This window comes from Lonchura striata, chromosome 3 (assembly GCF_046129695.1).
Source record: "Lonchura striata isolate bLonStr1 chromosome 3, bLonStr1.mat, whole genome shotgun sequence".
In the NCBI taxonomy this organism is placed as follows: Eukaryota; Metazoa; Chordata; class Aves; order Passeriformes; family Estrildidae; genus Lonchura; species Lonchura striata.
The window spans coordinates 34015383-34043074 of record NC_134605.1 but is presented as its reverse complement, the minus strand read 5'-3'; the positions used below and the strand labels follow the sequence as shown (position 1 = coordinate 34043074).

Below are 27692 nucleotides of genomic sequence, written 5' to 3'. Positions count from 1 at the left end.
GAAGTAAATTCCAGGAACATTTTTTCCTTAAGAGGAAATAAAATGCATCATCAGCCATTTGATGCTTTTCTGTATACAACTTCATTGCTCTTGCATATCCACAGCTTAACCTGAATTTTGCAGTGCACTGTATGAGCAGAAGCGTTGACTGTCCTGTGCTCTCCAGTTTGGTTTCTCCATCCTTCTGCTTCACTAATTTCCTACTCTTCAGGAAAGAGAAGCAGAATTTTTATCAAGTGTGGGCAAAGGTCTGGCATCGGTGATATTACATAAGTGTCATATTTTCAACTATGTAAATTAGTAAAGCAGAAAAAGCAGTATACTTTAGTGATATGTTCAATAAATGGGCAAAAATAATGTAAACTTTGCAGCTGGTTTTGAAATAGAAGTTTACTAGTGATTGTAAAGTAAAAATACCTTATTTTATACTCCTCTTTTGAATGACTTCCAGTTCTCACTCATCTCCACATATCAACACTCTCAACAACAGTATATACCCTAGAGAAATAACATCGTTTTTGCAGATTAGTTTAAAATTACTTATTTTCAAAAGCTGTATTATGTAATTGCATTGTTAATATACTTTGCTTTTTTTCCTCTTATTTGTATATTACATTTCTTGATTCAGCTGTAGCTTTTACTTTCTGCAGTAATTTTTTCACTTTTTTTTTTGGAGACTAATGCAGAATGTAGGAAATAATTATTTGCATTTAGAAGAATGGGACCTGCTGAAAACCCCCTACTATCTTAGTTTAGTGGCTGATGGACCAGTTCAGGCCCATATTTCTATTTTGGAATAAATATTAAACAAAGAATAATAAGGAAGACATTTTATATGCTTATCACTATTTTTAAGCATGCATTTATTTCTCATTGGTCTTCTATTTACATTTGAAAGAGAACCCACTTCCAGCAGCCACCTTCAATTGTGTGAGCTTACTTTAAGAATGGCTTTTTAATATGCAAACCAAAGCATTTAGTCAAAGATATTTCTGTCTATATTTTGGTTTGAATGTTGAGGGATACAGGGATTTGTGAGAAAAATTTGGGATTTTATGAGAAAATTGTAATCAAAACTGCTTGTGCATCTGGCCTGGCTGTGGCTCATCCAGAGTAAAAGGTTATTAGTATCAGTCACTTCTGACTCTTCCTCTCTGTCTTTGATCTAAATGCTGCTGCACCTGCAGTTCTGTCAATTCATTTACTTCTTGGCTGGTTTTTAATCAGTTTCAATGAAGGACATATTTGTTCCCCTAGATAAGTTTACATACCAGCAGCTTCATAAGGATATATTTTTTCTTGGATTACACTTAGAAAAAATTTTGCTGCCAGAGATCACATATAACATACTATAAATTCTGTATACAAAGTTTCTTGAAATATGAGCACAGTATGTATGCACACAAATGTATTCAGCCTTTGAATACAGTAAATTCAGAACAAACTGGAACATTCCCATTCCCATTCATGAAGAAAATCCTGATGTTCTTACTACCACAGTGAGAAAACCAGCCTGTGAGGATTGCAGAGACTAAAGTTACATAAAAGCAGCTGTTGACACTTTTCTAAATTAGAGACCAAGATGGAGCAATTGTGTTATTTCTGTTACTATACAGAGGTGATTTGTATCTGTTCTCTGCAGTAAACCCTTTTTCATTCTTCCTAACTTGCTGCTGTGTATGTACCCATGGTGTATATCCTGTATGTGTGCTATGTTGATTGGATGCCCAGATTGGTTTGCAATGTATAATTTTCTGAATGCTTGCCTTGGGTTTGCTGGACCTGGGGAAGATGGTTCACAGTTGCTCCTCTCACTTCAATCTTGCCTGCTGCTGCTGGAAGGAGAGGCTGAGTGAGGTGCTTGAAATGCTTTACACTGGAGCTCCCTGGGGAGATTGATGAGGAGGAAGAGACAGGAGCATGGAGGAGTAGGGGCATGAAGGAGAGGATGTGGCATGCCAATACAATAGGTTTCTATATGGATTTAATTTTCAAATCTGTGGGCAGCCTCTCTTGAGTTGTTGGTATCAACTAGTATATTTACCAGCTCTGTTTGATGTTTTTACTAGCTCAGATCAAAGCTAAATTTATTTTATCTATAGACAACAAAGCTAAAAATAGCAGTCAGTGTCTTGGAAGGCAGAGTATGAATTCATATGTTTTAAAGCCACGAACTGACAGAAAGATACTCACCAAATTCAACAAGAGAAAATATAGCATGCTATGCTGTGAGGAAACAGATTAATTTTGATTTTTGTCTCAACATTGTTTGACCAGAGGTATATGGGAGAAGGGCTGTACATGTGCCACTTGCAGCTAGGAGAAGATGGAGGAAAGCCCTGTCTCTAGGGAGACTTTACCTGACAGCCATTTCATGTCTCACATGGAATAGGCAGTCAGTAGGAGACCACCAAGGACTGTGTCCTCCAGAGAGGTTCTCCAGTCGGGTGGCAAAAGGTCTCCACCAATGGATAGCAGTCAAACATTCAACTGGGTCTCCTGCCAGCAAGCAGACCTTGGGAGGAGCTGGGGGGTATAAAAGTACTGGTGTCACAAACTGCTGGCCTCTTTTTTGCCCTTGCTCTTTTTGCTTTCTCTTGCTCACTCACTTTCCCTCTTGGGCTGGACTCCTGTTGATCACCTTCTGTGTCCCGCCCTACCACTTCCATCTTTTTCACCTCCTCCAGCCATCGCCTGTCCTGCCCCTGCTGTGTTCCTGCCCAAGTTCTTGGCTGAGCCTCCTGCTTCCAGCCATGCATCGCCGATCCAGCCCATCACCCCATCACCGCGATCCCTGCTGCAGGCCTGCCCAGGGCTCAGGGCCGCCTCCCAGTCCCCGCACACGGCATGTCCGGTGCCCTTCAGTGGGAGCTGTGCCTGTGGAGCTGCACAGGCTCCCCGGCCGGCAGTGTGCACACACTCCTGCCACGTGGATACCCATATTGCACTCCCAAGTTCTGGTGGTAATGCCTGCTTTTTCTGTCTCCCCACTCTCTCTCTCCCACTTTCCTTCTCCTTCGTCCTTTTCTGTCTTTCCTATTCTTGTTTAGTTGGGCACTGCCCTTTCCGTTACCAATAAATGGTTCTCAGGTATAATATTTACCTTGTTTGGCTTAATTCTGTCCTAGATCATCTGTTTTAAAAGAACCCCCCACAGTTCCCCCTTAGTGGAATGTGACATGCTTGGAGGAGATTCTTCATGAGTCCTGAACCAGAATGTGATTGTTAAATAGCAGCTTTCCAGGAGAAGTTTTGAGATTAGGGGAAAGAACATGTTGAACATGGATTAACAGGGCCTTGAGAAGGCAAATACCATACTGAAATTAAAATCAAGAGGAGAATTCACAAGACCTGAAGTAATCCTTTTTGCTCTCTTTCCTGTGGGTGGGTATGTCCCTGGATGACATAGTAGATACTTGGTTCTTTTCTGTACATCACTTCTCTGATAAAGGTGGAAAGTGGAAAGCGTTGGAGAGCTATGAGCACAGTCGAAAGTTTGTAGAAGACAGACTGAATATATTGGATTGGTTTAGATTAAAATAAAACCATCAAGTTAGAATGTGAGCATAGTAGTACTCAAGTGACTAAAATATTGTTGCAGAGAAAAAGACAAGAGCAAAAAGAAATGGAATTGGATTACAAAAGAGGAAAATGGAATTTAGAGGAAGGCAGAAAGTTGTTGAGGAAAATAAAATTCCCTAGTGGCATGTTATGATTAAGATTGTCTTTTTGATGTGTTCAGAGCATGGCAGTTGTATTTTCAGCCTTAGTGAAAAGAGATTTGCTCAGGAAATTGTTCGCACACCTGAAAGCAGTAATGGTATTTCACGTGTAGTGTTCATGCAAGTGATGACTGTAGCTTACCAATATAGAGCCCAGTGCATAACTGTGGGCTTGAAGGGGGAGGGTGTTTGGGGTCTTTTTAAATAAACATCAAAGTGATCAAAACCCTTTTGGCAAGACATCTTGATACAATATGTCCACTTAAATCACTGCTTTTCAGTTACCTGACACACTAAAGCCCATGGGTTTATTAATAAAAACCCAATGTATGAGGCAGGGGACTGGGTACTTTGAGGTGGCGGTTTCTGTAGGGAGAGAGGCAGAAAGCCTTTCCACAGAAAAGGCATGAAATTGGAGACAGAGGCATATTGAGACATGGTAGTGTGGAGGGGAGGACCTTCCTTTATCCTTGGCCTGTCCCCAAACTCAAACTCTTCAGTTCACACAGCTTTTCAGGGTATGTACCTCCTTTCCCTAGTGAGAGCTGGGAAAAGAAGGCCCATTCCCTTCTGTGGATCCAGCACAAACAGTTAGTTTTAGGCTTCTGATGGATGCTTCTATAGCTCCTGTAATGATATTGGCCCTCTGGGATTTGACTTTGTTTATTTAATCTATTACCTATTTATCTCTTTGGTTTTTCTCCTTCTTTGTTTTCTAGACTTCTCTTAATGAAGAGCCAAGGCTTAGGCAGTCATACTGGTTTTCTGTGCTTTCCCCATGGTTTTAGAGCCAATGGCTTATTTTTGCAGCACAAGGAAGGGATCACATTTCTTCAGATTAAAACAAACAGCTAGGTAGAGGGGAGAAAGGGGCTTTTCAAGTGCCATAGGGGACTGCAAAAATTTTTTATATGCTCACACTTTTGGCTCAGACCAGCTCTTTATGGGAGTGGTCTGGGTTCCTGTTGCATTGTAGCTAACCAGGTTCGTTGGCAATCAGCTAAATTGGCAGTTAGTACTGCTGCTTACTGCTTGCTTCTTGCTGGGCTAACAACTTTGCTTTCTAAGTAACATTACTTTGGTTTAAATAACAATTTCATTTTTAACAAATTTTACAAAAAAGGAGGTAATATACCATATGAATATATAATAGCATGTGACTAATACTAAAGAAGCTGCAGTGATAGAAATAACTGTTTCCCTCAGGCCATCTGCATCTGTGGACAACCATCTGCAAATTGGAATAATAGCTGTGTTCACAAAAAGTAAATATTGGTTAGGATAGTATGAATTATATTTTTTTTTAACAAGATAATAAATACAAATGTTCAGCACTGGCATTGATGCCAAAAATGTCCCTTACGAAAGTCTGTGGTTGCTTCTATTCCCTTGCATCTCTCAGTGGCTCAGGCTATTCACAGGGAAAGCTGATACACAGTAATTGGTTATCTCACAGCATGTCCTTCTGCAAGAGAGCCCTCAGGTACAAGTGGCTGGGTGCCAGCATAAGCTGTGAATGAGAAATTAAGTGTTAAACAAAATCTCCTCAGAGGCTTTTCATTAATAAGACCCACAGTACTTTGCTGTCATTATGGCTGACACTTCATCTTCACAAAAAGAAATTAACATTTTCATCAATAAAGGAATCCAAACTCTAGCTGAGATGTAATTCAGTTCAGTTCCTTTAGTGTTTCTAGCACTTCATTAAGTAAAAACAAGCAGCAGAGTCCAGTGAAAAGAAATTTGATTCATTCAGGATGAAGTCAGTGGTAATGAGCAGTGTTCACTGACACAGGGTGTGGGACCAGAGTCCTCCTTAGAGCATGAAATGTAAGTTATTGTTCAGCAGCAGCGCTGGAGCTCCCAACCAGCCCTATCATCAAAGTCAATTAAGGGATGCAAACGCCACACTGCAGAGAATTGGGCTTCTGTTTGGCAGATCATGATTTAGTATAGTGGTCTGTCTTGGTTCAACAAGACAGGAGTCTGTGAAAGAGGGCAAAGCCTCCTGTGCAATGGAGAACGGCAAACCCCCCTCCCTCTGAATTACCAGGATCTTTAAATTAAAAGGCTCTCAGGCAAAGATATGGGAATGGGAGTAACAATTCTTTACTAGGAGAAAACTAGACAACAATTTAAAAAGGCAAATGCAATCGGTACAAACAAAACCAGTGAAAAAAGTCCAGAACCTGAGGATTCGGGGTGCCAGTAGCAGTCCTGCTGGGACGTTTGCTCCCCTTGCAGTGGTTGATGAACTGCAGCTGCAGTGGTGATCTTTAGAAGGGTATAGTTTTCTCTGAAGATCTGGTGGCAGTGGGGCCGGTCTTCCTCTGCGCCGGGGTTGCCTCCAAGCTCCGCCGCCGTCGCCTCAGCGCGCTCCGGCTGCTTCGCTGCGAGTGCCGCCGAAGAGAGCTGCTTCTCTGGGAATCCCGCGAAGAGAGAGAGCCAGCTGCCTCTCTCTCCAAAAAGCTACCCCTTTATACAATAATAGAGTGCTTGGCTTCCCCCTCTGGGTAGGACCCCTCACAATAGGATGGTGTTACATTTACCAGCCTGGCAGTGAGTCAGTCAATAGTGTATAAACAAACCATTGCCTCTACGGGGCAAAACATTGTCTTTGGGAGAGATAACAAAACCTGCCCAACAGGTTTGCCTTCAACAGATGGCAAATAGAATACAAGCTTATCTTACAACCCAGGACATGGTCCTAGAGAAGGCAGCTGAGCCTATGGAACCACTGTATGATGAAGCCAAACTGGCCAGGGCAAGCCAGTGAAATTCAGGAAAACTATACAAGTATGGAATAACATTTTCATGGTTTTCAGTGATTCATTGTTGAATTCAGTGGAAGACTGTTAAAAGGATAAATAACCATAGAATCCTAATGAGTATGTGTCAGAGGATGTCTTACTTATGAAGAACCTCAAGGATCCTTATAATGTTTTTCATTACCAATGGTTTTCATAGATTTGCCCCAGATAAACACTAATTGTTTATCTTCACCTAGTAAAAACAAGTGAATGGCCTTCTTAATGTATTTTAACAATTCTTGATAGTCTTGATTGATTCTGCTTCAACAAGGTGGTTGTTTCTTAGTGTCATTCCACCTAAAATTGTCAAAAAAAGTTTTTTCAGCATTAAAATTCATTTGACATGCCTGTTAATCAATTCTAGCAGTTTTTAGTTTATTATAGACAAAAGGTTTTAACTTCACATTTTAGGAGTAGAAAGTATTTATTTTGATTGCATCACTGCAAAAAAGACATCTATATATACCCCTGGCTTCTTTAGTCTGTAGCAATAAATAGTCTTTGATTGTAATAGTTACTTTCAAAGAAAAAATACATCTTTTAGTAGTTTCAGGTTGGCAGCATGAATAAACTTTGAGACAAAAGGCTGCCAAACTGAACTATGTGTTTGGAGCTATTAATTAAGATATTTTCAGAGTTACTTGTGACGTGAGAAAATTGTATCACCTAAGTCCTTGCATATATTTATAAATTGTTATGTGAGGCTGAATTGTTGAACCCTGATAGCCAACACAGATAGCTAAATTCTGGGAAAAAATTTCCTGTGAGGCATTAGGTATTTCAAACCCAGGAAGGAAATTCTTTAGCCTAGGGCTCAGCACTAGTATTTTTCATGTAATGAATTGGAGGGGCGGGGAAGGCTGGAATGCGAACTATGAGGATGGAAAACATTTAGTCACTCTTGGAATGATATGAATGTTTTTACAGGAAGCTTAAGTAAACACACATGCTGCTGCTTAGTAGGCTGCAGTTAACTTCTTTGGACAGTAGACAAAATTTAAACAAGCATACAGACTCAAATGAAAGACTGTTGAGCAGCACACCCTTCAGGCCCAGTTTTGAGCCAGTTATCACTTAAAACATTAGGTAAAAAGTTAGACTACTGTTTGTTTGGTTTTTTTCCTTTGTTGTTTTTTTTTTTTTTTATGGTAAATTCTTGAATTCACTGATTTTTAATTTCTTTAAGTCATTTGATACTGGTTTCATAGGATCAAAACATCTCACTTTTAAAGGTGTAGTCTGTGTTATGAATTACTACAGAAAAGGGAGCTATTTCACTTTTCCCAAACGATGGGCATGTTGTTTATTATTCATGATAAAGATCTTTCTCCTTGTTTACAACATGATTTCTATTCATTTTTTTTCTTATTCCCCCCAGAAGAGGTTTTCATTTTATGAAAACAAAAGAGATGTTGGACATCCTAGAATCCTATTCTGTTGACCATACTCAGAAGAAATGTGCACAGGAAGAAGCTTAGAATAAAATAGTTACTTCCCTACTTAAAACCAATTTTGTAAAACCATAGAGCAGCTTTTCCCCTCACATATTACTGAAAGTGTGAAACAAAACCTTTTTGGACTAAAAAAATTGCATTCCAAGTGAAACAAAGCAAAGAGATTTTTTATCATGTAATATTAATAATAAAAATACCTTGCCGAGAGGTGAAGCCTGCATAATGTATTAACTTAAAGGAGAACAAAAAAATGAGACTGATTAAAGCCAGTTGTGGCTGTTACTAAATAATTCTTAACAGAGAATTGCTTTAACAAACACCTGGAAGAAATTTTGCTTCCTGAATAAAAAAGCCAGTTTCTAAGTAATGAAGTAGATTCAGAGAGATGGTGTTAGGCAAGCATGTACTTATTTTGCAAAAAGAAGGTAATCGGTACTTGTCAAAACCATACAGAAATCATCAGAAATTGAAATATTTTTCTTCTGATTTCAGTTGCTTGATTAGGATTCCTCAAGGATATTGCTGCTTTCACTGGAAATGTCCTGAGTTTATATGAAAGTGAAATTCATGGAGTCATGCAAGTTGGAAAGAACCACCAGAGATTTTTCTAGTCCTATCTCCTTCTTAAAGCAGATCTAGTGACCGAAGGATGTCAAGGCCTTGTCCCAGTTAAATTTGGAATATTTTGAAGGATGGAGATCGCACAAGTCTCCATGACCATGTTGTAGTTTCATGAGCCATGTGATACAAAAGAAAGATCAAAACAGCTTTTATGAAGTTGTCATTTCCCTTTTCATGCTTGTGTTTGTTGCCTCTCATCCTGGTCTAAAGCCACCTCCAAGATTAGCCAGGCCTTGTCATCTTTGTACCCTCGGGTTAAGGAGTGGTAGACAGCAGTAGGATGTCCCTGACCCTCCTTCCCCAGGCTGAGCAAGCCCTGCTTTTTCTCTCAGCCTGTCCTTGTGTGCCACCTCTCCAGCCTTGGCAGCTCAGTGGCCTTGTCATCTACTTGCTCAGGTGTGTCCATGTTTCTCTTCTACTGAGGAGCCAAAGCTGGACACTACTCCAGCTGTAGGTTTCCAAGTGCTAAATGTCCCTCCATTTTTCAACCTTCCTTATACCTGCAGGCTCTGCTTCCACTGGTGCAGGTGCGGACCGCTTGTCTTTCACACAAAACTGAACTCTTGGTTCTCTCATAATATATGTGTATTTGCAGTAGGGCAGTTAAGTGTAATCCCTCTTTGCTTTTTGATACAAATTCTATGGCCAGAGTTCGGATTTTGAAGAACTAAGAATATGATAGGAAGCTGGTTATCATTTTTCATTCTGGTTCCACACTTAAGAAAGATTCTGTTTAGTTAGTTGTCTTTTATATAATTTATATAATTATAATTAAATCTTCAGTGAATGGGGTTTTTTTAAACATGCAGATAAAGAGTAAATTTAACAAGATTGCAATAAATTTTAAATTGTCCCTGGTTTTTTTATTATTATTTTTGTTTTCCAAGGCTTCAGCAGTCAATGGTATATTTCAGTTTTCATTCTCTTCCTTTTTTTTTTAATAATTGATCAAATTTTGTATATAATAAAATTGTAATACCGAGAAACAAATTTTCCTAGCTCTCAGTGAAACATGGGTGTACCAATTTCTCTCAATATCTGAATACTTGAGCAGTATCTTAGTACCTCAATACCTCAGTAAACAAATTTAGGTTACAGTACTAGACCAGACTGACTATCCTTTGTTCTTGTGCATATTTATAGTATTTCACATTGTTAACAGAAGAAAATATCTGCTCTTTGTGCTACAAGCTGTGTCACATCACTCAGGAGAAGTGAGAGGTCTCAGAAATGAAAAAAAAAAAAAAAAAAAGAAGGGATGTAGGGATTGGTTTTGCTCCTATTACAGAAGTATTCTAGACTGAAAATAATCAGTGAAAATACTATTCCACCTTGATACCTTCTTCTGCTTTTTTTTTTGACAACCAGTTTTTGTGTTGATATTGTTTATATAGGTCCTTAAAGATAAAGCTAGCTCCAGACATTACTTGAATGCCACCCTTTTTTCACCATAAATGTAGTTTGTTTTCTAGCTGGAATGATGAGATTCGGGGTTTGATCACATATTGTATTATTTTTCAGTGGACTAGTCAGACTGAAGGTCCACCAGCAGCTGAAATATCTGCTGTAGATTTTAAAATCAATGAAGCTGATTTTGATTAAATGGCATTCTAAAGACTTAATTCTACTATTTCTATCAACTTCACAGCAAGCAAAATAATAATCTGCACCAAAATTCAACAGAGAAAGGATCAAAGAGGATATATGGAAGTATGGTGTTCTAGCAGGAATCTGCCTTTATATATAAGCACCTGGCATCAGCAAAATCTGTGCTCCATTAAATAATCCATTGTTTTCATCCAGACTCTCTTCAATCCCCTTCTCTTTTTTCCCTTCTCTCTTTCTTTCTATAGTATAGTTGTATTTTTGGTAAAGCACACAGGCAGAAACAGCACCCGTTTTTCCCACACATTGTCTGTGCATTTGTGCACTGGATCTTTCTTCAGCTGTTTCTACCCAGAGCAGCAGTGAAAGCCCAGGTCAGATCCTGTGGTGGTAGATGCTTTTTCAAGCTTAGCTACTGCTTGCCTATTCAAATAGCCAAAAGTCTGGCAGAGCAGATCTGGCTTTATTTGTTGAGTCTTGTCTAGTGGAGTGAAAAGGCCTGATTTTTTTTTTTTTTTTTTTTTTACCCTGGCTGCATTTTTGCACATGTGGGGGTTGGGAATGAAATTATTCCTTTTGTCCTCTGTTTGCAGCTCATTGAGAAGCAGGCATGCATATAAAATTACTGTATCTTGGGGCTTACCTTTAGGGAGAGATGGGAAAAGAAACAGATTTATAAGCTTGACTGGAAACACTAAGGATGCTGAAAGCAGGCCCAAAAGTGGAAGGTAACAGAATAATAAAATAGGATGAACAGAGGATGAACAAAAACTTTTCAAATTAATATAACAACAGTTTCATTTCATCCTGTATAAGAAATATAATATTACTGCATGTATCAAGGGCACAAAAATTGTGTCCCTGTGTCCAAGGCAAAGGACCATCAAAATACAGATGTTTTGTTTCAAAAGTCACCAAAAATTATACAACAAATACATAAATGTATAGATAGATTATAAAATTATGGATGGTTTTCCTAGACGTTAAGTTACACCTGCAGTTCCAGGGAAGTTATCTTGCAGGGGAGACTTAATGATGGAGAGTAAAGCACTGTCCTCTTTCTCTCTAGCTTTTGTTTACACCCAAGTTAATCAATGAATACTAACTAACCTGCATCTCAACTTTCTGTAAGGTTTTTTTGCTTTTTTTTATTGACATGTTTTACCTCACATCTGCAGTGAGATGGTAAAGCTGCAGTCTCCTTCAATTCTCTGGCTTCTGTTGCTGTCAGTGAACTTCGCTCTGGGCAGCAGTAATGATTCATATGATTTGTACTGGTTTTAGCCACCTGTGAGTACAAGATTCCTGTGGCCTTTTTGTCACTGTAGTGTAATGTTTGTGGGGGCTGACCAGTAACCTGGCTGTAGCTTCAGGGTAGCTCTTGCATTCTGGCCTTTACATGTTTAGAATATTTCAGTTAGAGAATGGAGCGATACCAAAAATCAATTTGGTTGCAGAAATGGTTTATATACTCAGAGGTGTAAACAGCCAGGATTATTTAATTGAATTTATCATGTTATTGGTATATATTGGTATATTGCTATATACTAATATGTTCATGATTACTAAACGAATGCCTTGGTGAAGTTGTAAATGTTAAGTGTTAGACATGAATGTGATTTATTGGATACTTTATTTCATGAATTTGAAAGCAACTACAAAGAGTTCATTTAAACTAAAAGAAGTGTACTTGGAAAATCCATGGATTTTGAAATACTTTGCTCATTTTGGCTATTCTTCTACATTACTCATGCAAACTAAGAGCTGTGAAATAAAGAATTGATGGAAACCAATCCTTTGACCTCCAAACTTGTTATTTATACTAAACCCCTACCAAAAAAAATTAATTTAAATAAGATATTTGAGGGATCTGGAGAGACATGATGCCATTATGCAGGCTTCCAGTTTGTGCATGAACAAAGCTGTTGGTGCTATTCTATATATTTTAAAATGTATTGCTACTTTTCTGCTAGAAGTTATACAAGCAACAGAATTTGAATGTTACTCAGCAAGAGCATAATCTGAATTATGACCTCTGAGATAAGTTTGAAGTTATCTAACTTAATTGTAGTGTCTTTAATGCAATTTTTTTATTGTAAACTCTTGTAGCTAGTTGACCTAATTTGAAAAGGATTAAAAACGTTCATTGCCTGAATAAACTGTTGTACTGGGAAGAGCAAGGCTGGAGAGAAGCTATGAAAGCTGAAAATTGTGAAAGACAATCAAAGCAGAAAAGTTCATTCTTGTAATAGGTTAATTTTCAGTTGATTGGAAGGCATGGGTGCAAAAGCTGCATGCTGAAATGTAGCCAATAGGCACAGAAATCAGTGTTTTGTTTAACAGTGTATACTTCTAACAACTTAATCTATGCTGAGGAATATTTTACCCTTACTCTGAAAGTAAAGATTAGCTGCCTGTAGGTAAAAATGGCAAAATCTGTGGTCTGAGGATGAAAGATGGCAACATGTGGCCACCTCCACTCCATATAATTTCTCCATATTTTCACAATTTATCACTTTAGGTATGGAAGGCTTTTTAAATTTAATTTTGATAAATTGTCATTTTTTGAAATGGAGAAACAGAGTACATTTAAACAGTTGAAGCACTGAAATGGAAGCTCACAGATCTTTAAATCATGCAAAATTGTTTCCTGAATATTTTCTATAATGTTAATACTGCTCATAATTATGAACTCATTGGTTCTCCAGTGCCTGAGTTCTATGAAAAGCACAAGATAGACAAAATTAGTCTTAAAGAGCAAAAACTTGTTCAAGAAAAGACAGGTATTGCTTTCCTTCTGAATGCTTTTTTTATGGTGGTCATTTTGACGTTTCTTGTAACCTCCATAAGTCTCTGGATTTTGTTTTATTCTAACAACTTTCTATACTAGAGCATGTTAATATTTCTGTATTTTTGTTTCTATCAAAACAAAATTCATATTCCAGCATATTAAAATGGTGTCAAACCATTGATAAATAACTCACAATCAATAATAATCTCCTCAACCTCAGAAAGCATAATCTGGGACTGCAAAGTATACTGTAAGAAGTGATGCTTTTGATAAATGACCGTGATAAATGCCCTCCAGAGATCTTTCGTTATCTTACATTTCCTTTTAGTATTCAGAGTTTCTTCTGCTGTAAATTTCAGCAGAGGTGATGTTATTCACACAGAGAAAGATTTGACTTCTGAGTTACACATTTGATGTGGATCTTGGTAATATAAATCAATGCAGAGAAACTCTGTTCAGTTCCTAAAGCAAAAAAATAAAGTTTTTATTAAACACTTCTGGAGAAAAGTGGGCAAAATAAATATTCTGCATATAGTTTGAAACTGCATGAGCAGGACAGTTGATTTCTTAGTGAAGAAAGAAACAAATGTTAATTATTTTCTGTTTCGATACTTCAAAAATTTTCTGCGGCTTTATGCTGTTGTTGTTGAGTGTACATCACTTTGAAACATTCTGTTTATCAAATTATTCTGAAGTACCCAGAATATTAATCAGAAACAAAGGTAATTAAAATTACTCTCTTTACTGTTACATTGTGTATGAATTTTTGTGAACTTAATTAAAATATTCAAAAATCTCAAATTTATGTGTTTTTTTTTTCTTACCCCCAGAACCAACATATATCACAATAGGTCCACCTACCTGTGAGGTTTTGGTGAACTGCACTTTGACTGAAAAAGACTGTATCTATAGCTTCAAACTGGACCAAAATGGCTGTCGCATTTGTCAGTGCAAAACTAGTGAGTATGCAGAAATATGGTGGCTTCTACTTTTTATATCAAGCTATATGTGAAAATGGTAGTATGCTGGTTATTTCCATTCATAATGTTGATTGTATGTTGTGTTAGTATGTGTGTGCTTTATAGTCATTCATCTTTAAAGAATTGGTTCCTGATTTCTGACATGGCTTGATTGCTTAAAATGTGTTTGGAGGAAAATGTACAGTGCTTGACTTTTGAGGTAAAAAATTAATAGCTGGCTAGAAAAGGTAATAATTTGGGACCTCATATAGACTTTGAGAAGTCTTACGAGAATTCCACATTTCATTTTCTTCTGTTTACAGAATTTTAAGTGCATCTAGGTTTCTGCACTTCAAAAAGTCCTATTGCTAAACAGCCTATTTTCAACTTAGATTTTTTTCATCAAAATTTAGATTTTGAGGATAAATGTTTGAAAATCATATGCTTGGGAGTGGGTGTTTGTATATATGCAAGTATATCCATATTTATATTTATTTCTATAACATACTTTTATATTTATTTTATATACACATATAATATTTTAGTTAGCATTTTTGCAGGCTTTAACATCTATTTCTTCCCAAAGGAAAAACACCGTGCCTTGTGAGAACTTTGTGTGTATCAAGAAAAACATTTTTTCTATATGTGTTTCCTTAAGACTCCTGTGTTTATAGGTGAACTATAAATCAGTATCAGGTTGGTTTTTGGAATTGGCCAACAAAGGACACCTGTGGAGTACTAGTCTCCGCTTGCAAGATGCATCTTTGTGGCTGCCAACCCAACCTACGAGTGGGTTTACATTCTCTTTGTAATGCTATTGTATTTTTTCAGCTTTCTTGCAGCTTCTAAGGCTTCCACAACCAAAGTATTACTCCATTCTTCTTCTCTTGGTTTCAGTCCACTCCTTCTCAGCCACTTGCTAAACCAACATGACTATTGTAGGGGTCCCAAGTAGAAATGGTCAAAATAAAATTCTTAAGTATTAGAAACTAAAGAGCTTTAGGAATATGTGGTGTTGGAAACATATGGCAAGCCATAACATTATCTTGGCAATATACAGAAATAACACCTTTGACTGCAAGTTGTATTTATGGAAGGATGACTTTCCTTAGGTTACATCCAAGCTATCACACACTTGCCTTACTTCATTCTTCCTAAGGAAGACATTAGAAATGTTAAGGTTTGCTTTTAATGTTGTAATTTGATTTTCCTTCTCCTTCTGTTATTATTAAATTAACTGGGGAATTTGACACATAATAGAAGATGGACATACTTGGCAAGTTTCATCATCTATGCCTGTCTGTGCAGTCCTTCCCTCCAGTTTGGTGCACTGGAGACAGACTACTCCAAAGGATGGTTTCTTTTGTCCTAGGTTACCAGACTGCATATGGACACAAACCACATCTCAGGATGTTCTTGCTTAGAGTATTTCTGATTAAACGGTACATAAGAACCTATTCAAGGGAAATTTTCTCTTGCCAGATTTGCTTGAAATTTTCTTCATTTTACCATAGCAAACTGTCTGAAGCAAAGTTAATAGTATCATTTATCATCTATTTTTTCAGTTAAATAAATTGACTAGTAGATGGCTTAAAAGTCTCAGTCATTTAGAAAGAGTTGGCCTTTATTTTCTAAGAAAGTGAAGAAAAATAACAGCTTGGAAATCTTCATCATTTGGTGGTTATCAATCAAAATTACAGAAATGGAATTTTTCTGTCAAGTGCTGTCTGTTGCTTGCAAGGCTCTCCGCTGGACAAGAGTGTGTGTGAAATGAGAAGAGAGGAGTCTTAGGTCAGATATGCTGAGCTATGTGCCAGCTCTCTGTGTACTTTAATATCCAAACCTGTTCAGTTGCATCTTGGTTCTCCTAAGGGCCTCAGAACATGTATTATCTTTGGCTCATGTATACTCCTGTGGACTTTTGGGAACATCATTATTTTATACTGCATCCACTTGCTTTTTGCTGGTCTAAGCTGCTCAACAGAGTCAAATTTAATTGCCTCAGTAAGGAACCCCGTGCCCACACTAACATTGGAAGTGATCATATCCTAATTCTACTAATCTATTTCCAATAAAATTTCATTTTTCATTAATTTATCTTTAGATAACTCTGCTGGAGGTTTGTTATACTTCAGTTATTTCAGCCAAAACAAAAGCAAAATTATAAAGTGGAAGAACATAGAGTGAAGGTGTAATTTGTTCTTTGTTACCTGCATTTACATTCATGTTGCCAGAAATAAGTAGACAACAGGTTTATTTGGAATGATTATGTAATTACAGTATAATGAAACTTGTTTGGTGCTTCGTTGTATTTTATTTTTAAATCTATCCCTCCTCATTCAAGACAACTACAGAATGAAAAGAAGTAAGGAAGCAAATCAAAACATTGCTAGAATATTATTTTAATAGAAGTAATTTACTTTGTCTTTTATCCTTCTTTTCATTTCTACAGTGAATGCAAAAACATGATGTAGCAACATGCAGTGAAAACACACATGCTGTAAAGTAAAATAAAATATTTTTTTAAAATAGCTGAGCCAGACCATAGTTGTTAAGAGACAGAAGAAAAAAAATGCTAAACAAAGAGTGAGCATATAGATTTACATGGGAAGAAAGTTCAGTAAGTACATATGGAACCATAAATAATGAGGGAGAAAGGATGGATGATCATACTGACCAGAATCATCTAGAGGCCAAAGCAGCACTGCATGATAATGAAAGGTAAAAAGTAGAATCCAGAATCTGGGAAGAACTGCTGCAGAATACCAAGAGTAAAACTAAAACAAGTAGGAAAACCAGGTAAGGTATTACTGGAAACAAAATTTAAAAAGAAAGGATGGTATAAGATGATACAAGAGCAAAACACAAACAGAAAAAAAAAATAAGAAAAAAATTGTAGTGTGCTCTTGTGTTTGGAGTTTCTGGGCTTTTGCTTTCATAGGGAGAACTGGAGTGGAATGAAGACTAGAAGACTGATGGCATATTAAATAATGCCTGCTGATTGAAGCAACATAGGATTTAAAATCTGATTGGTAGTTGCTGCTGCACACAAAGTTATTCTTCGGCAACCGTTTGCAGTGCCAGCCTTGTCTGTTCCCTGGATTAGTTTCATGGGAAAAAAAACCTTTAAAATCTCTCCTGTAACTGAGACTAGTGTTTTTCCTCCAATGAATTGAACACATAGTACTCTTCAGGGTGTAACTATGAGCATGTATGACTTTAATTTTTTTTTTGAACATTTCAAATCTTACTAAACTGGAATTAAATTAAAGTGTTGCTGTCAATTTAAAAAATTGTTTGCATCATTTAGAAGGCATATCTTTGCAGTTCCAAGATGCAACTGTCATCCAGTTTCATTAATTTCAGACTCCTTATGGAGAGATGCAACTGGAGAAGGCTGAGATGAGTAATTTCCCCTGCACATTATAATGCATCACCTTCTTCTTTATGTCATGGTCTCTTCTGTCTGTCAAAGCAAGTCATGCAATCACTATTCAAAAATAAGAAATAATGGTGTATTATGTGTTTGCACAGGCCTCTCAACATGAAACCACCTTTTCCCCAAAACGCATCCTATGGATATACACAGAAATAACTTTAGAAGTGTTGGTACCTTTTCCTGTAATGAGAGCGACACATTTTTCACCATGGAGTTAAAAAGAGACATTATCATTCAGTCTATACTAGCACACACTAGAAACATGGAATATTGAGTATTCTGACAAGTCACACCATCTCCCTTTATAGCTGATGGAAAATTCCAGCAATGCAGGTCTTTATTTAGTTGCCTAGGCATTCAAAGGCAGCATTGGTAGGTTTGAGCAAAGGTAGGTAGGTTCATCTACAGGCTCTCTGTAAATAGCAACAGTTAAGGGCTCTGAAAAAGCATAGGGACTGATGATGGGAAAAAGCCTATGAAAACTTTGCAGGGACTGCGGTGAGAGAACACTTCCCAATTCCTCATTTTATAGATAAGAGTCCTAACCTTTCAATCTTCTAGCCAAAATTTGAATATTTCATTCCTGTATTTCTGTATGAAATCCATACTCAAAGATGCATGTTCTCAACACTTAAATTCTCTCAGTGTTAATTTCTCCCATTTAAATAAACTTACTTTCTGTTTATTTCTGTGTCAAACTGAGGTCTGACAGTTCCTGGAAATAGTAGAGTGAAGTATAAATTACGTAACACTTTTCTGTTTTAGGAGCAATTGTCTTCCAGTGTTACTTTGATTTCACAACAAATTCCATGGAAAATAAAAGTTATAAAATAAATATCCAGGTAATCCTTCTTAATGCTAAGGAGAGCACATTAGATTTTTGAGTAATTCTGTAAGAGAGAAAAAGGATGTCTTCTTATCCTTCTAAAAGGGAATAGCTATTACAGGCAAGACTTCAGTTAAGGAAATACAACCATAGAAAAATTAGGATGAAGCACGTTTCCTAAAAATTTATGGCTCAGATCAGAAAGAAAAGTATCTATTCTCGTAGAACAAAAGTACTAAGTCCAAGCACACATGCAAGATAGTGCAAGTGTTCCCTAAAGAGGATGGAATTATGATGAACAACTCATGCCAAATAAATATTATCTGTATTGTCACTAGAATGAGTCTTTGGCAGGATTTCTGAAGATTACAATATATTGGAGTTAGTGCTTGCAATGTATCTAGTGCAACAGAAGCAGATAGGAATTTCACTTGGCTTGACTTGTGATAAAAGAAAAATCAGCATGCTTGAAGCTTGATCATTCTACACTAATTCCACCTCTGAGATATCACTGGTACAATTTCATTTTCATGACTTCATGTGTTGTATGCAAATTCTAGATTTGTTTAGAGCACATATCCAAGTGGTTAATTTGCCTCAATGGACTCACAAGATGATTTATTTAAACAGTGTTTTCTAGCATCACAGCACCCAGTCCCTTCATTTTTTTCCAGCTTTCGTGAATCATGATTTAAGTCTTAACAAAAGGAGGGAGGGTTAGTGTGGATCTGTGGAGGCAATATATTCAGAGAATTCCAGTTACTGTTAAGTAACCTAGTTTTCTCCTTCATAAATTTGCCTCCCCAGATCCCCACCCCCGAAGATTAAGCAGCAGTAGCAATCCACACCGAGAGGACGGCTGAGGAGTGCTTAATTGTAAAGGTACTGTGAAACAGTTCTCCTGATATGATCTGTCCTCAGCATCAAGAAAATAATACTGGTAAAGGTATGTAGCTAGCTTTGTGTAGCCATGCTACAAATTTGTAAAAATGGACACCAACCTAAGTCAAGTTAAATTACTGACATAATCCTTGTCATGTATCTATTAATATTCTCTGGTAGTTGTTTTTTTCATCTGTGAATTACGGGACTGAAAACTAAAAGTATTTCTACATAGAATGCATTTTCAAAACTTTTTAGAGTAAAATGATTTTCAGTCCTTACAATACAAATATCAGTGTGTCCATATATAAAATAATATATTGGAAAAGCATAAATATCCCAGTTTTAGAGCAGAGATTTTAAAATACCATATATATGCTAGAAAAAAAAAAGTTTGTTTTTTTTTTTTAAAGAGCTGGAATTGCAATCAAGCTATTAGAAATTCAAGCAGAAGACCCTTTTTAGAGCTAACATGCAATTGAATTTTTTTTATTTTTAGGGCTTTTTTTGGGTAATATTTTGTAACATTCCAAATATCCATAGGTTCATATGAGGTAGGGATATGAGCACTCTGAAATCAGGAATAAATCATGCATACAATGGTTTGAATTTAGGATGAAGACTTGTGATTCCTTTTGAGATGCATTGCCCTGGAGATGCCATACCTGTGAAGGATAGAGTTTGCATTGTATCTGAAATATTCCACTGCTAAGTTAATTCTGCCAAATGCAGACATTGCTAACATCTCATGGGACAGAATGTTTTTGTTGTCCTGTTTGCAAGGTGAGACCTTGACTGCAGTAGGGTCACATCAGTATGTCAACTACTCTTACATACTGATTTTTGAACGTGCTTTTCTTTCCTTCAGCAGCTGGTGACTCAGTTTTATAGATATCAGACAACCTTTTAAAACTAGAATTGATGGTAGTGTTGAGAGTAAGATACTGGAAGAGTTTTAAAACACCGGATCATTTGTGTGTAGCATGCTCACCATATCTTGGTAATCATCAGTTCTCAAGATTTTTCTACAGTGTTATCCCATCCTCCATATCCCAAAGAGATTCCTCTTAAACTGTGTAATGTTCCTCCAAAACTCTCAGTATCTGTTTTATTATAGTCTGCGTGTATGAAAGGGTTTGTAAGTGTGTGGAGAAAGTGGGGACAGAAATTGCTGTATTTAAAAGGAGTTTATGGATAATGGTGACCAGGCTTAAATGCCTCACCAATATCTGTTTGTTAATAATTCATAAATGGGCATGTTTGGAAGACTGATTCATCTTCAGCTGTTCTTTCTGCTTGTATTTGTCCAACAGCATCACATTAAATTGATCAAAATGAATCCAAGAATTTGGAATTTTAATATGCAAGCCAGCATATAGTTTGTTTAATTGTATCAAACTACAGAACAAAGTATTTGCTAGTACTGCAGTCTTTGGAGGACTCAAAGTCTGTAAGCAATAGCTTTTGCCAGTGTAGTAAGGACTAGTGAAGACTGTGACTAGACTGTGAACTGCCAGCTGGACCTGTAAGTAACTGGCTTTGCTGCTGCTTTTGAAGTTGTGGTTGCACATAGCAAAGAAATATGCATAGTCTTGTGTGGGTTGGATTTACTGCTGCAAATATTCAATGCTTGTTAGTCCTCAAGTGAGTATCAGTTCTAAGCAGGAGGACTATTTAATAACATCATTGGTTCAGGACAAACAACCTTTCCATGTTTACTGTCCTAGCCTCCTACTTTCAGCATTTTATGTGATATGTCACATTAAAAAGCTAAGTATTTGTTGTAAAACTACAATTCTATGAGCCTGAGACATTGAGGAGCACATTCATTTTTTTTTAAAGTCATGGTTCATCAGTATCATTACGGAATCATCCAATATCCTGCATCTGAACTCTGAGCTTGCCATGCAAGTTGTTTTCTGTATTGGCATGACCTTATTGGCAGTTCATGTTTTATAAGAAACATGAATGAATGTGTTTCTACTAACCATGTAGAACTCTACAGATATTTCCCTAAGCAACACAGTAAGAGATGTTCTCCCTTTAATTAATTTCCTGTTCATCATTTTGTTTTTGTTTTAGTCTTCTACTTCCTATCTAACCATCAGTTTAGTTCCCTGTGTGATGTCACTATAACTGATCAGTCACAAAACCCAAAAAAATAGTTTATACTATGTGATCAGAAGCTTAATCCAATACTGTTGGAGTTGCAGTCATGTACAGGTGCATAATGCAGTTCTGTCAAACTCTGAATGGTAGTTTTCTTCTGCATTAGCTTTTAAAATATTTGCTATATCCTCATTTCAGCCTGTCTGATTGCCCTGATACACTTTTGAAGCAGTTATTAGACCAGGTAGGGCTGGATCTCTTTTCTGCAAATACATTAATGATTTGAGATTGTTTCCTCATGAAATTTATATAAGCAGAGGTGGAAAACACTCTCAAACAAATATTCTGCTAACATTTTGTCATAATAGATTTGCTCAGTTCATTGCAGTTGACTTTCATGAACTAGTGAACTAGTTCTCCTTGTTCCTTAGTATGTACCACTTGAAATGCAAAACCTTAGCAAAAAAAAATCTGCTTTTATTTATCTTTTCATAATGAATTAGTCATTATTTTAGTAGTGATAAATTTAAAACTATAGCTAAGGCTATAGAAAAATTGTCAGAATGACAATTGTATACACTGAATTTGATCCACATCTGAATATTTAGGTTTGTAATCTTTTCAGTCTTTTTCTCTTCTTTCTTTCTCTGATAGCGATGCTTTACTTTGGTGATTCACTTAATTTTCTGAAGAAAAAATACTTGGCTTAAAATACTGGACTATGCTTTTCATCAGGCCTGTGCAGCAGACATAAACTCTGTGTACCAGATGGTACTTCATTTAGAGACTGCCTGCTGTTGTCATGTTTTTAATAATGTTTTAATAGGAGACATTTCGATGATTAGGTGTAAATTCAGAAAGCAGACCAGAATTCACATCCTTAATTTCATGGCATTACATTTCTTCATAGAGAATTTTTTCCAAAACTTATTTAAAATCTATATCCACAGTTTGTACTGTCATACTATCAGAGGTTTGAGTGCACTAACATGTTAATTTCAGTAAAGATCATTTTATCAGAATTTGATTTTGAGCATCTTATTAGAAAGACTGAGCAGAGGTCTGTGGAGATTATTCTGATCACCTCATACATAGCATTGACATAACGATAGAAAGTCTATACTTAACAGTTGTCTGCAGTGACTTCAGCAAACTTTCCCTTTATGTTTGACATAGACTTTTGATGATTTTTCATATGTTCTTCACTGTCTTTTCCTGGGAGGTAATGGTGATTATTAGTCACCCACCTCAAGGCTCTGAAGAGCTTTTCTTTCTTGGCCACTTACAAAATGAAAATGCTTTTGAGGATAACTCACTGTGTAAAGGATTAAGCAAGGAGGATATTGCTTCAAGACTGGATCTCCTGGTTAGTATGTCAGCTGACTATTTGAGTTTTAAGTATATTTAACATCATAAGCTACTTGGGATGAGACACTCGAGATGTCTTCCTGCTTTTTAGCACTACCCTTAGATACCCTCAGCCTTTTAATAAAGTCTGTTAACTTTACATGTAACAAACTTGTTTTCATCTCTGAAAAGTAGTTTCACTAGCCAAATCAGAGCAGAATAAAAGACTGAAAACAAAGTATTCAGCTGTGGGACTCTGAGTCATTATTTTGCCATCTTCTATAACTTTGTGGTCAAACCTGAATGTTGTATTTTGATACCTCTTCTGAAGAGATAATCTGGAGACAAATAAGATAAAGAAATATGCCAAGTAAAAAAAAAAAAAAATTCTGTTTTTTTAGATTTCTTTAAATTGTTATTTCCAGCTCTTCCTTTCACTTTTTTAAGATACCTGTTTATTTCTCTCATGCCTTTGCATATGTACCTTCTTTTTTCTTCACCTGTCTTCCTGATCCTACTGTTTATAGAAAGCCATGTAAACATTTCATTTCCCTAACAAAGTATGCTTTAGAAAGAAATGGTTCTGCTCAGTTCAACCTGTGAATTTCCAGGTTATTCACTGCTCAGATAATCTGCAGGAGATGATCATAATTTACATTATATCAAAGGTCATAACTGGACTTAATTCTTTTTGGAGATATCCTTCTGTATATCCTATCCTATCCTATCCTATCCTATCCTATCTTATCCTATCCTATCCTATCCTATCCTATCCTTCTCTATGCATTCTTTATGAAGTTCAAGCCTAGCTTTAAAAATTATGACTACACTCTAAAGTCTTGCATAATGAAAAGTTTAGTTAATTTTATTATCACTTTGTGTTCCTAGGGAATAATTCTGTACAAACTTCCTAGTATAAAAGCTCATAAATGAAAGACAAATTCTCATTATTTTAACTTGCTTGAAGAAAAGTCTTTGTATTACATATAACTCACTCTTTACCAGAGAAAAATACCAAAGTTTCCTCCGCATTATGTTTTAAAATCAGCATACATATTAAAAAGATTAGTATTCTTTGTAGATCGGCCTGACTTAATCCTCAAAAAATGTGTAAAACTTCATTAAGATCTTTGTATATGTGTTTCTGTCTAAAGCAAGAACATAAAACAAGGGCTACCATTGCTGTGCAAAGGTTAGATCTCACTGAGAGGAAACGCTTAAATCTTGTGGTATCAATTCTCTGCTTCCAGGCACAATTGCTAGAGGTTATAAAAGGATCTGGCATTTCTTTTTTTGTATTCTGAATGGCAAACAACCCCGAACTTGTACACTCTTTTTGCTTCAGACACCAAATTTGCATAAAAGTAGAGAGGTTAGAGCCATGACCCTGATTATATTCATCCTATTTAAACTGAGCACTGTTGTTTGGAATAAGGAGACTCTTATATTATATTGCACTTGCCTAACCCAAATTCCATTTCAGAAGTCAGCAGTGAATTTGCTGATGTTCTCTGACATTTTGGTCTCATTCTGACACAGTAAGGAATATATCTTCTTTACCAAATGAGCATTAACTTGGTAGAATAGATAAGGAAACACATGGCTTAGCCACATCTGGTTAAGTCGATATTTTGGAATCTTAAATGCAACATTATAAAAACAGGAGAGGAAGCATTTAAGTAAAACAAGATTCTTTCTGTAGTTCTCCTTCAGTACACTGCCATTTTAGAGAATAAGTCAATATTAATAACTGATCTCCTCTTTGGAAAACCCTGTCCCTAAATGTTCATTCCCCTAAAGGAAAGTGGTCTTCAGGTCTCAAATTAGGAGCATATCTGGAAGAATAATCTTCAGCTGACCTCTGTACAACCAAAACTTCATAGTGATGTGGATGTTCAAGCTAGAGATCAGCCATCCTTTAAATATCACACTTAAGGTCAGGCCTTTGGATATCTTTTGAAGAATCTTAATTATATTTCCCTCTTTTTCTATTTTGATCTCACTTTGGCTATTGTAATAATGATAATTTCTTTCCCTTGTGTTTTGCATCCTTAGTGTAAAAAACCCCATAATTTTCTGTTTCCCCTCACCTCTGCAACCAATAAAAGAACATTGTATCCCACAATATGTTAAGAGTGGTCTTTCTGGCGTTGCTTCTTTCAAGAAAAGCAAAAAGAAACTGATCAATCTCAAAATAGTAAATCACAATGAGAGGAGATAAAATGACCATTATTTATCTCTGTACCAGAAAATCTGAGATGCCAACAGTTCAACATCTTCCTTATGCCATCACAAGAGGCGGATGAAACTTGGTACTGGACTTCAAGAAATAGATCTTTTAGTCTAGCATCTCTAAGCTTCAATCACATCTTTGGGTATTGCAGTTATATTTTGAAAAAGCAGATCTTAATCAGAGATCAACAAGCAGCATAAAGTTGACAGCAAACAGCATAAAAATAAAAGTTTTTAATATATCCCGCCTTTCAGTACTTATTTAAAATAAGTAGAAGAGAAATAAAGATTATCTATATTGAACAAAAACCTACCAAACCCATATAATGTGTGGCAATTGTGTATTATTTTAGATGTGTTATTAAAAGCCAATGGAGTGATTCATGTTGGACTCCATTGGCTGTGCATCTGTTCATAAAATTACCTTAGTTTGTGGTACCAGGTGGTACTCCCCAAGCTGCTGACAGGAACTGAAGAATCCTGTAGTGTCTGTTCATACAGTTTGGGTTGTTACTGAAGAATTCTGTCAAATATTTTAAAAATAGGACAGTCTGAAGGTAAGGCCTAGCAATGTTAAGAAAGTGACAAAGCGAAAGGGAGCAGAAGGTTCAGTGTGCTGAGGATGTGTTTTGTATAAGGAGTGTCCATATTGTGATAAACTGCGTGTGTCCTTTGCAGGGGAGGAGCTGTGCACCGGCCTCATTTCGGGCTGTTCCTTGGATTGTTCCTTTGGCTTCCAGACTGACGCCCACAACTGTGAGATCTGTCAGTGCCGGCCGCGGCCCAAGAAGTGCAAACCCATTGTATGTGACAAGTACTGTCCCTTTGGATACTTGTACGTATTCTCATCCTGAAAGCACACTTACCGCAACCCCCGTGTATACGGAAAATGCGCTAAATCCAGGTGGATCCACTTGTGTTTGCTTTGTGGCACAGCGGGGAGAAGTGCAGGAAAACAGAAATGGTGTTACAGATGAGGGAGTGCAGTGTTCTTCTAAATGGATTTTGATCAACAGATTTAGAAACAGAAGCTCAAAAAACAGCAGAATACAAAATGAAAGCAGTGCTTAAATTCTTTTTAATTTGACAAATGATGAGAAAGCTACTTACAAGTGATGCTGCTTACATGTAGCTTTTTGAAATTCTTTTGGCATGCTTTGAGGAACTTCCATTTTATAGCCCATTTATTTTATTCCAATTATCTAATATTTCAAGTTTCCTTTAATTTTGATACGATAGCAGACTAGTTTTAGTAAGACATTTCTGGTAACTACAGGATTTGTGAATAATAGTACTGTATCTTAGCTATGTTTTTGTAAATGCATTCAAAATCTGGATTTGTGGTGGACTTCTTTTTCCATAAAAGTAAGTATTTCTGATATTTATTCAATTGTGAAAGAGGCGATGAAAATTGAGTGGGTCTTTTGTGGCAGAAGTTTCTTAGTAATTACTTCTGGTGGTATCTCTATATATTTTACCAGTAAATTTTAATTTGTATGGGTTCATTCCATGTTAATGCCTCCTTTTTGTAATAACTTAATTTCTATCTCATGGCAGCAGATCTTCAGATAACATTCAAATGGTTTTGAGATATTTTTTTTTAGGATTTTCAATGAAATCTGCTACATTTGCAACTCCTAGTTTTTGATAGTGATACTCCTTAAATTTCTGGTTCATTCTGGAGTTCTCTTTGGCCCTTGTTCATAAATGTTGCAAGCTATTTAATAGCCATTTTTACTGTGGTGTGTCCTCTTAATACATGGAGTTGTAAATGAGAGAGGAAAACAAGGGATTTTTAAATTAAGTTAATAAAATTATCATCAGGCATGTTGATTTCAGGAGTGGCTGAGAGTTATTAGTTTTGCAAGTGAGGGAAAGTAGAACCAGAGGGAAGTTACAGAAAAGAAATCTGGTAAAGAGCAGTAATTTTATTCTTTATGTATCATGAGTTTAATATATTGACCTACACAGCATACTTACAATTAATGTATGTGATTTTTCTGCTTAGATAAGCTGAACCACACTCTTCTTCCTTTTTTTTTACTCAAGTGTTCTAAAGAGTTTTATTAGAAAATCTCTGTGAACTATATAGCAAAAACATTTAAAAAATGACAGCACATTTTAATGGGAATAATATGGTAGTTGTAAAATAAAGATGTTTTAAAAGCAAGTTGATTTCAAACTGATGCCAGTGTTTCAAGGAACCCTGTCTTTGGGATGATTTTTCCCATATATTTTTGTGCACCTGAAAAATATATGAACTTTAAACCTTTCTAAGCTATTTGGAGAATAGTTTACATACAAAATATAATTTTATTATGCACAATGGCTGGTATTTTTAAATTATGAATGTTTCATAAAGTCTTCGGGTGATTTTTTAGAAACCAGAAATGAGCATTCTGATCTTGTCATTCTCTACAAAATACATTAAAAAATACACTGAATGAAATTAATAACATTTAAAGATATCTTCATATGGAGTTGTTTGTAATATAAAAGGCTAAAATCGTGGCAAGAACTACTTTAGGATCATTTCACTTTGAGTTTTACCCTGGTGTGAAAATTATTTAGATTTGAGGTTGTATAGTATATTTGTTCAGTTTACTACCATATATTTGACTTCCAAGTGTGTTGTGCTCATTAAAAACATGGGGTGTAATGGAGGACAAATCTATTTTAATGTAAACATTTAGTCACAAATAGGACACACAAGAAAGAAATATTAAAAGAAAAGTATGTTAGAGAGTGAACAGTGAAGGAGTAATCATCATATTTGTAACTTTTTTTTAAGACTGTTAAAAGTTAATAACTGGAAATATTGAATTGGTGCATCTTTAAAGAAACCAGAGTCTTTTCATAACTGTGAAAAAATCTGCTAGATAAAGCTCACTGTTT

General features: G+C 36.3%; 1 protein-coding gene across 2 annotated transcripts in view; it reads left to right on the top strand.

Annotated features, from left to right (window-relative positions):
• CRIM1 (cysteine rich transmembrane BMP regulator 1) overlaps positions 1-27692 on the top strand; it is a 171579-nt gene that overhangs the window by 123481 nt on the left and 20406 nt on the right. For both annotated transcript variants that reach the window (XM_021528080.3, XM_021528076.3), the window contains 2 exons: positions 13834-13962; positions 25476-25632. In XM_021528080.3, coding sequence (XP_021383755.1) covers positions 13834-13962; positions 25476-25632 — 286 coding nt within the window. The remainder of the gene's footprint in view (positions 1-13833; positions 13963-25475; positions 25633-27692) is intronic.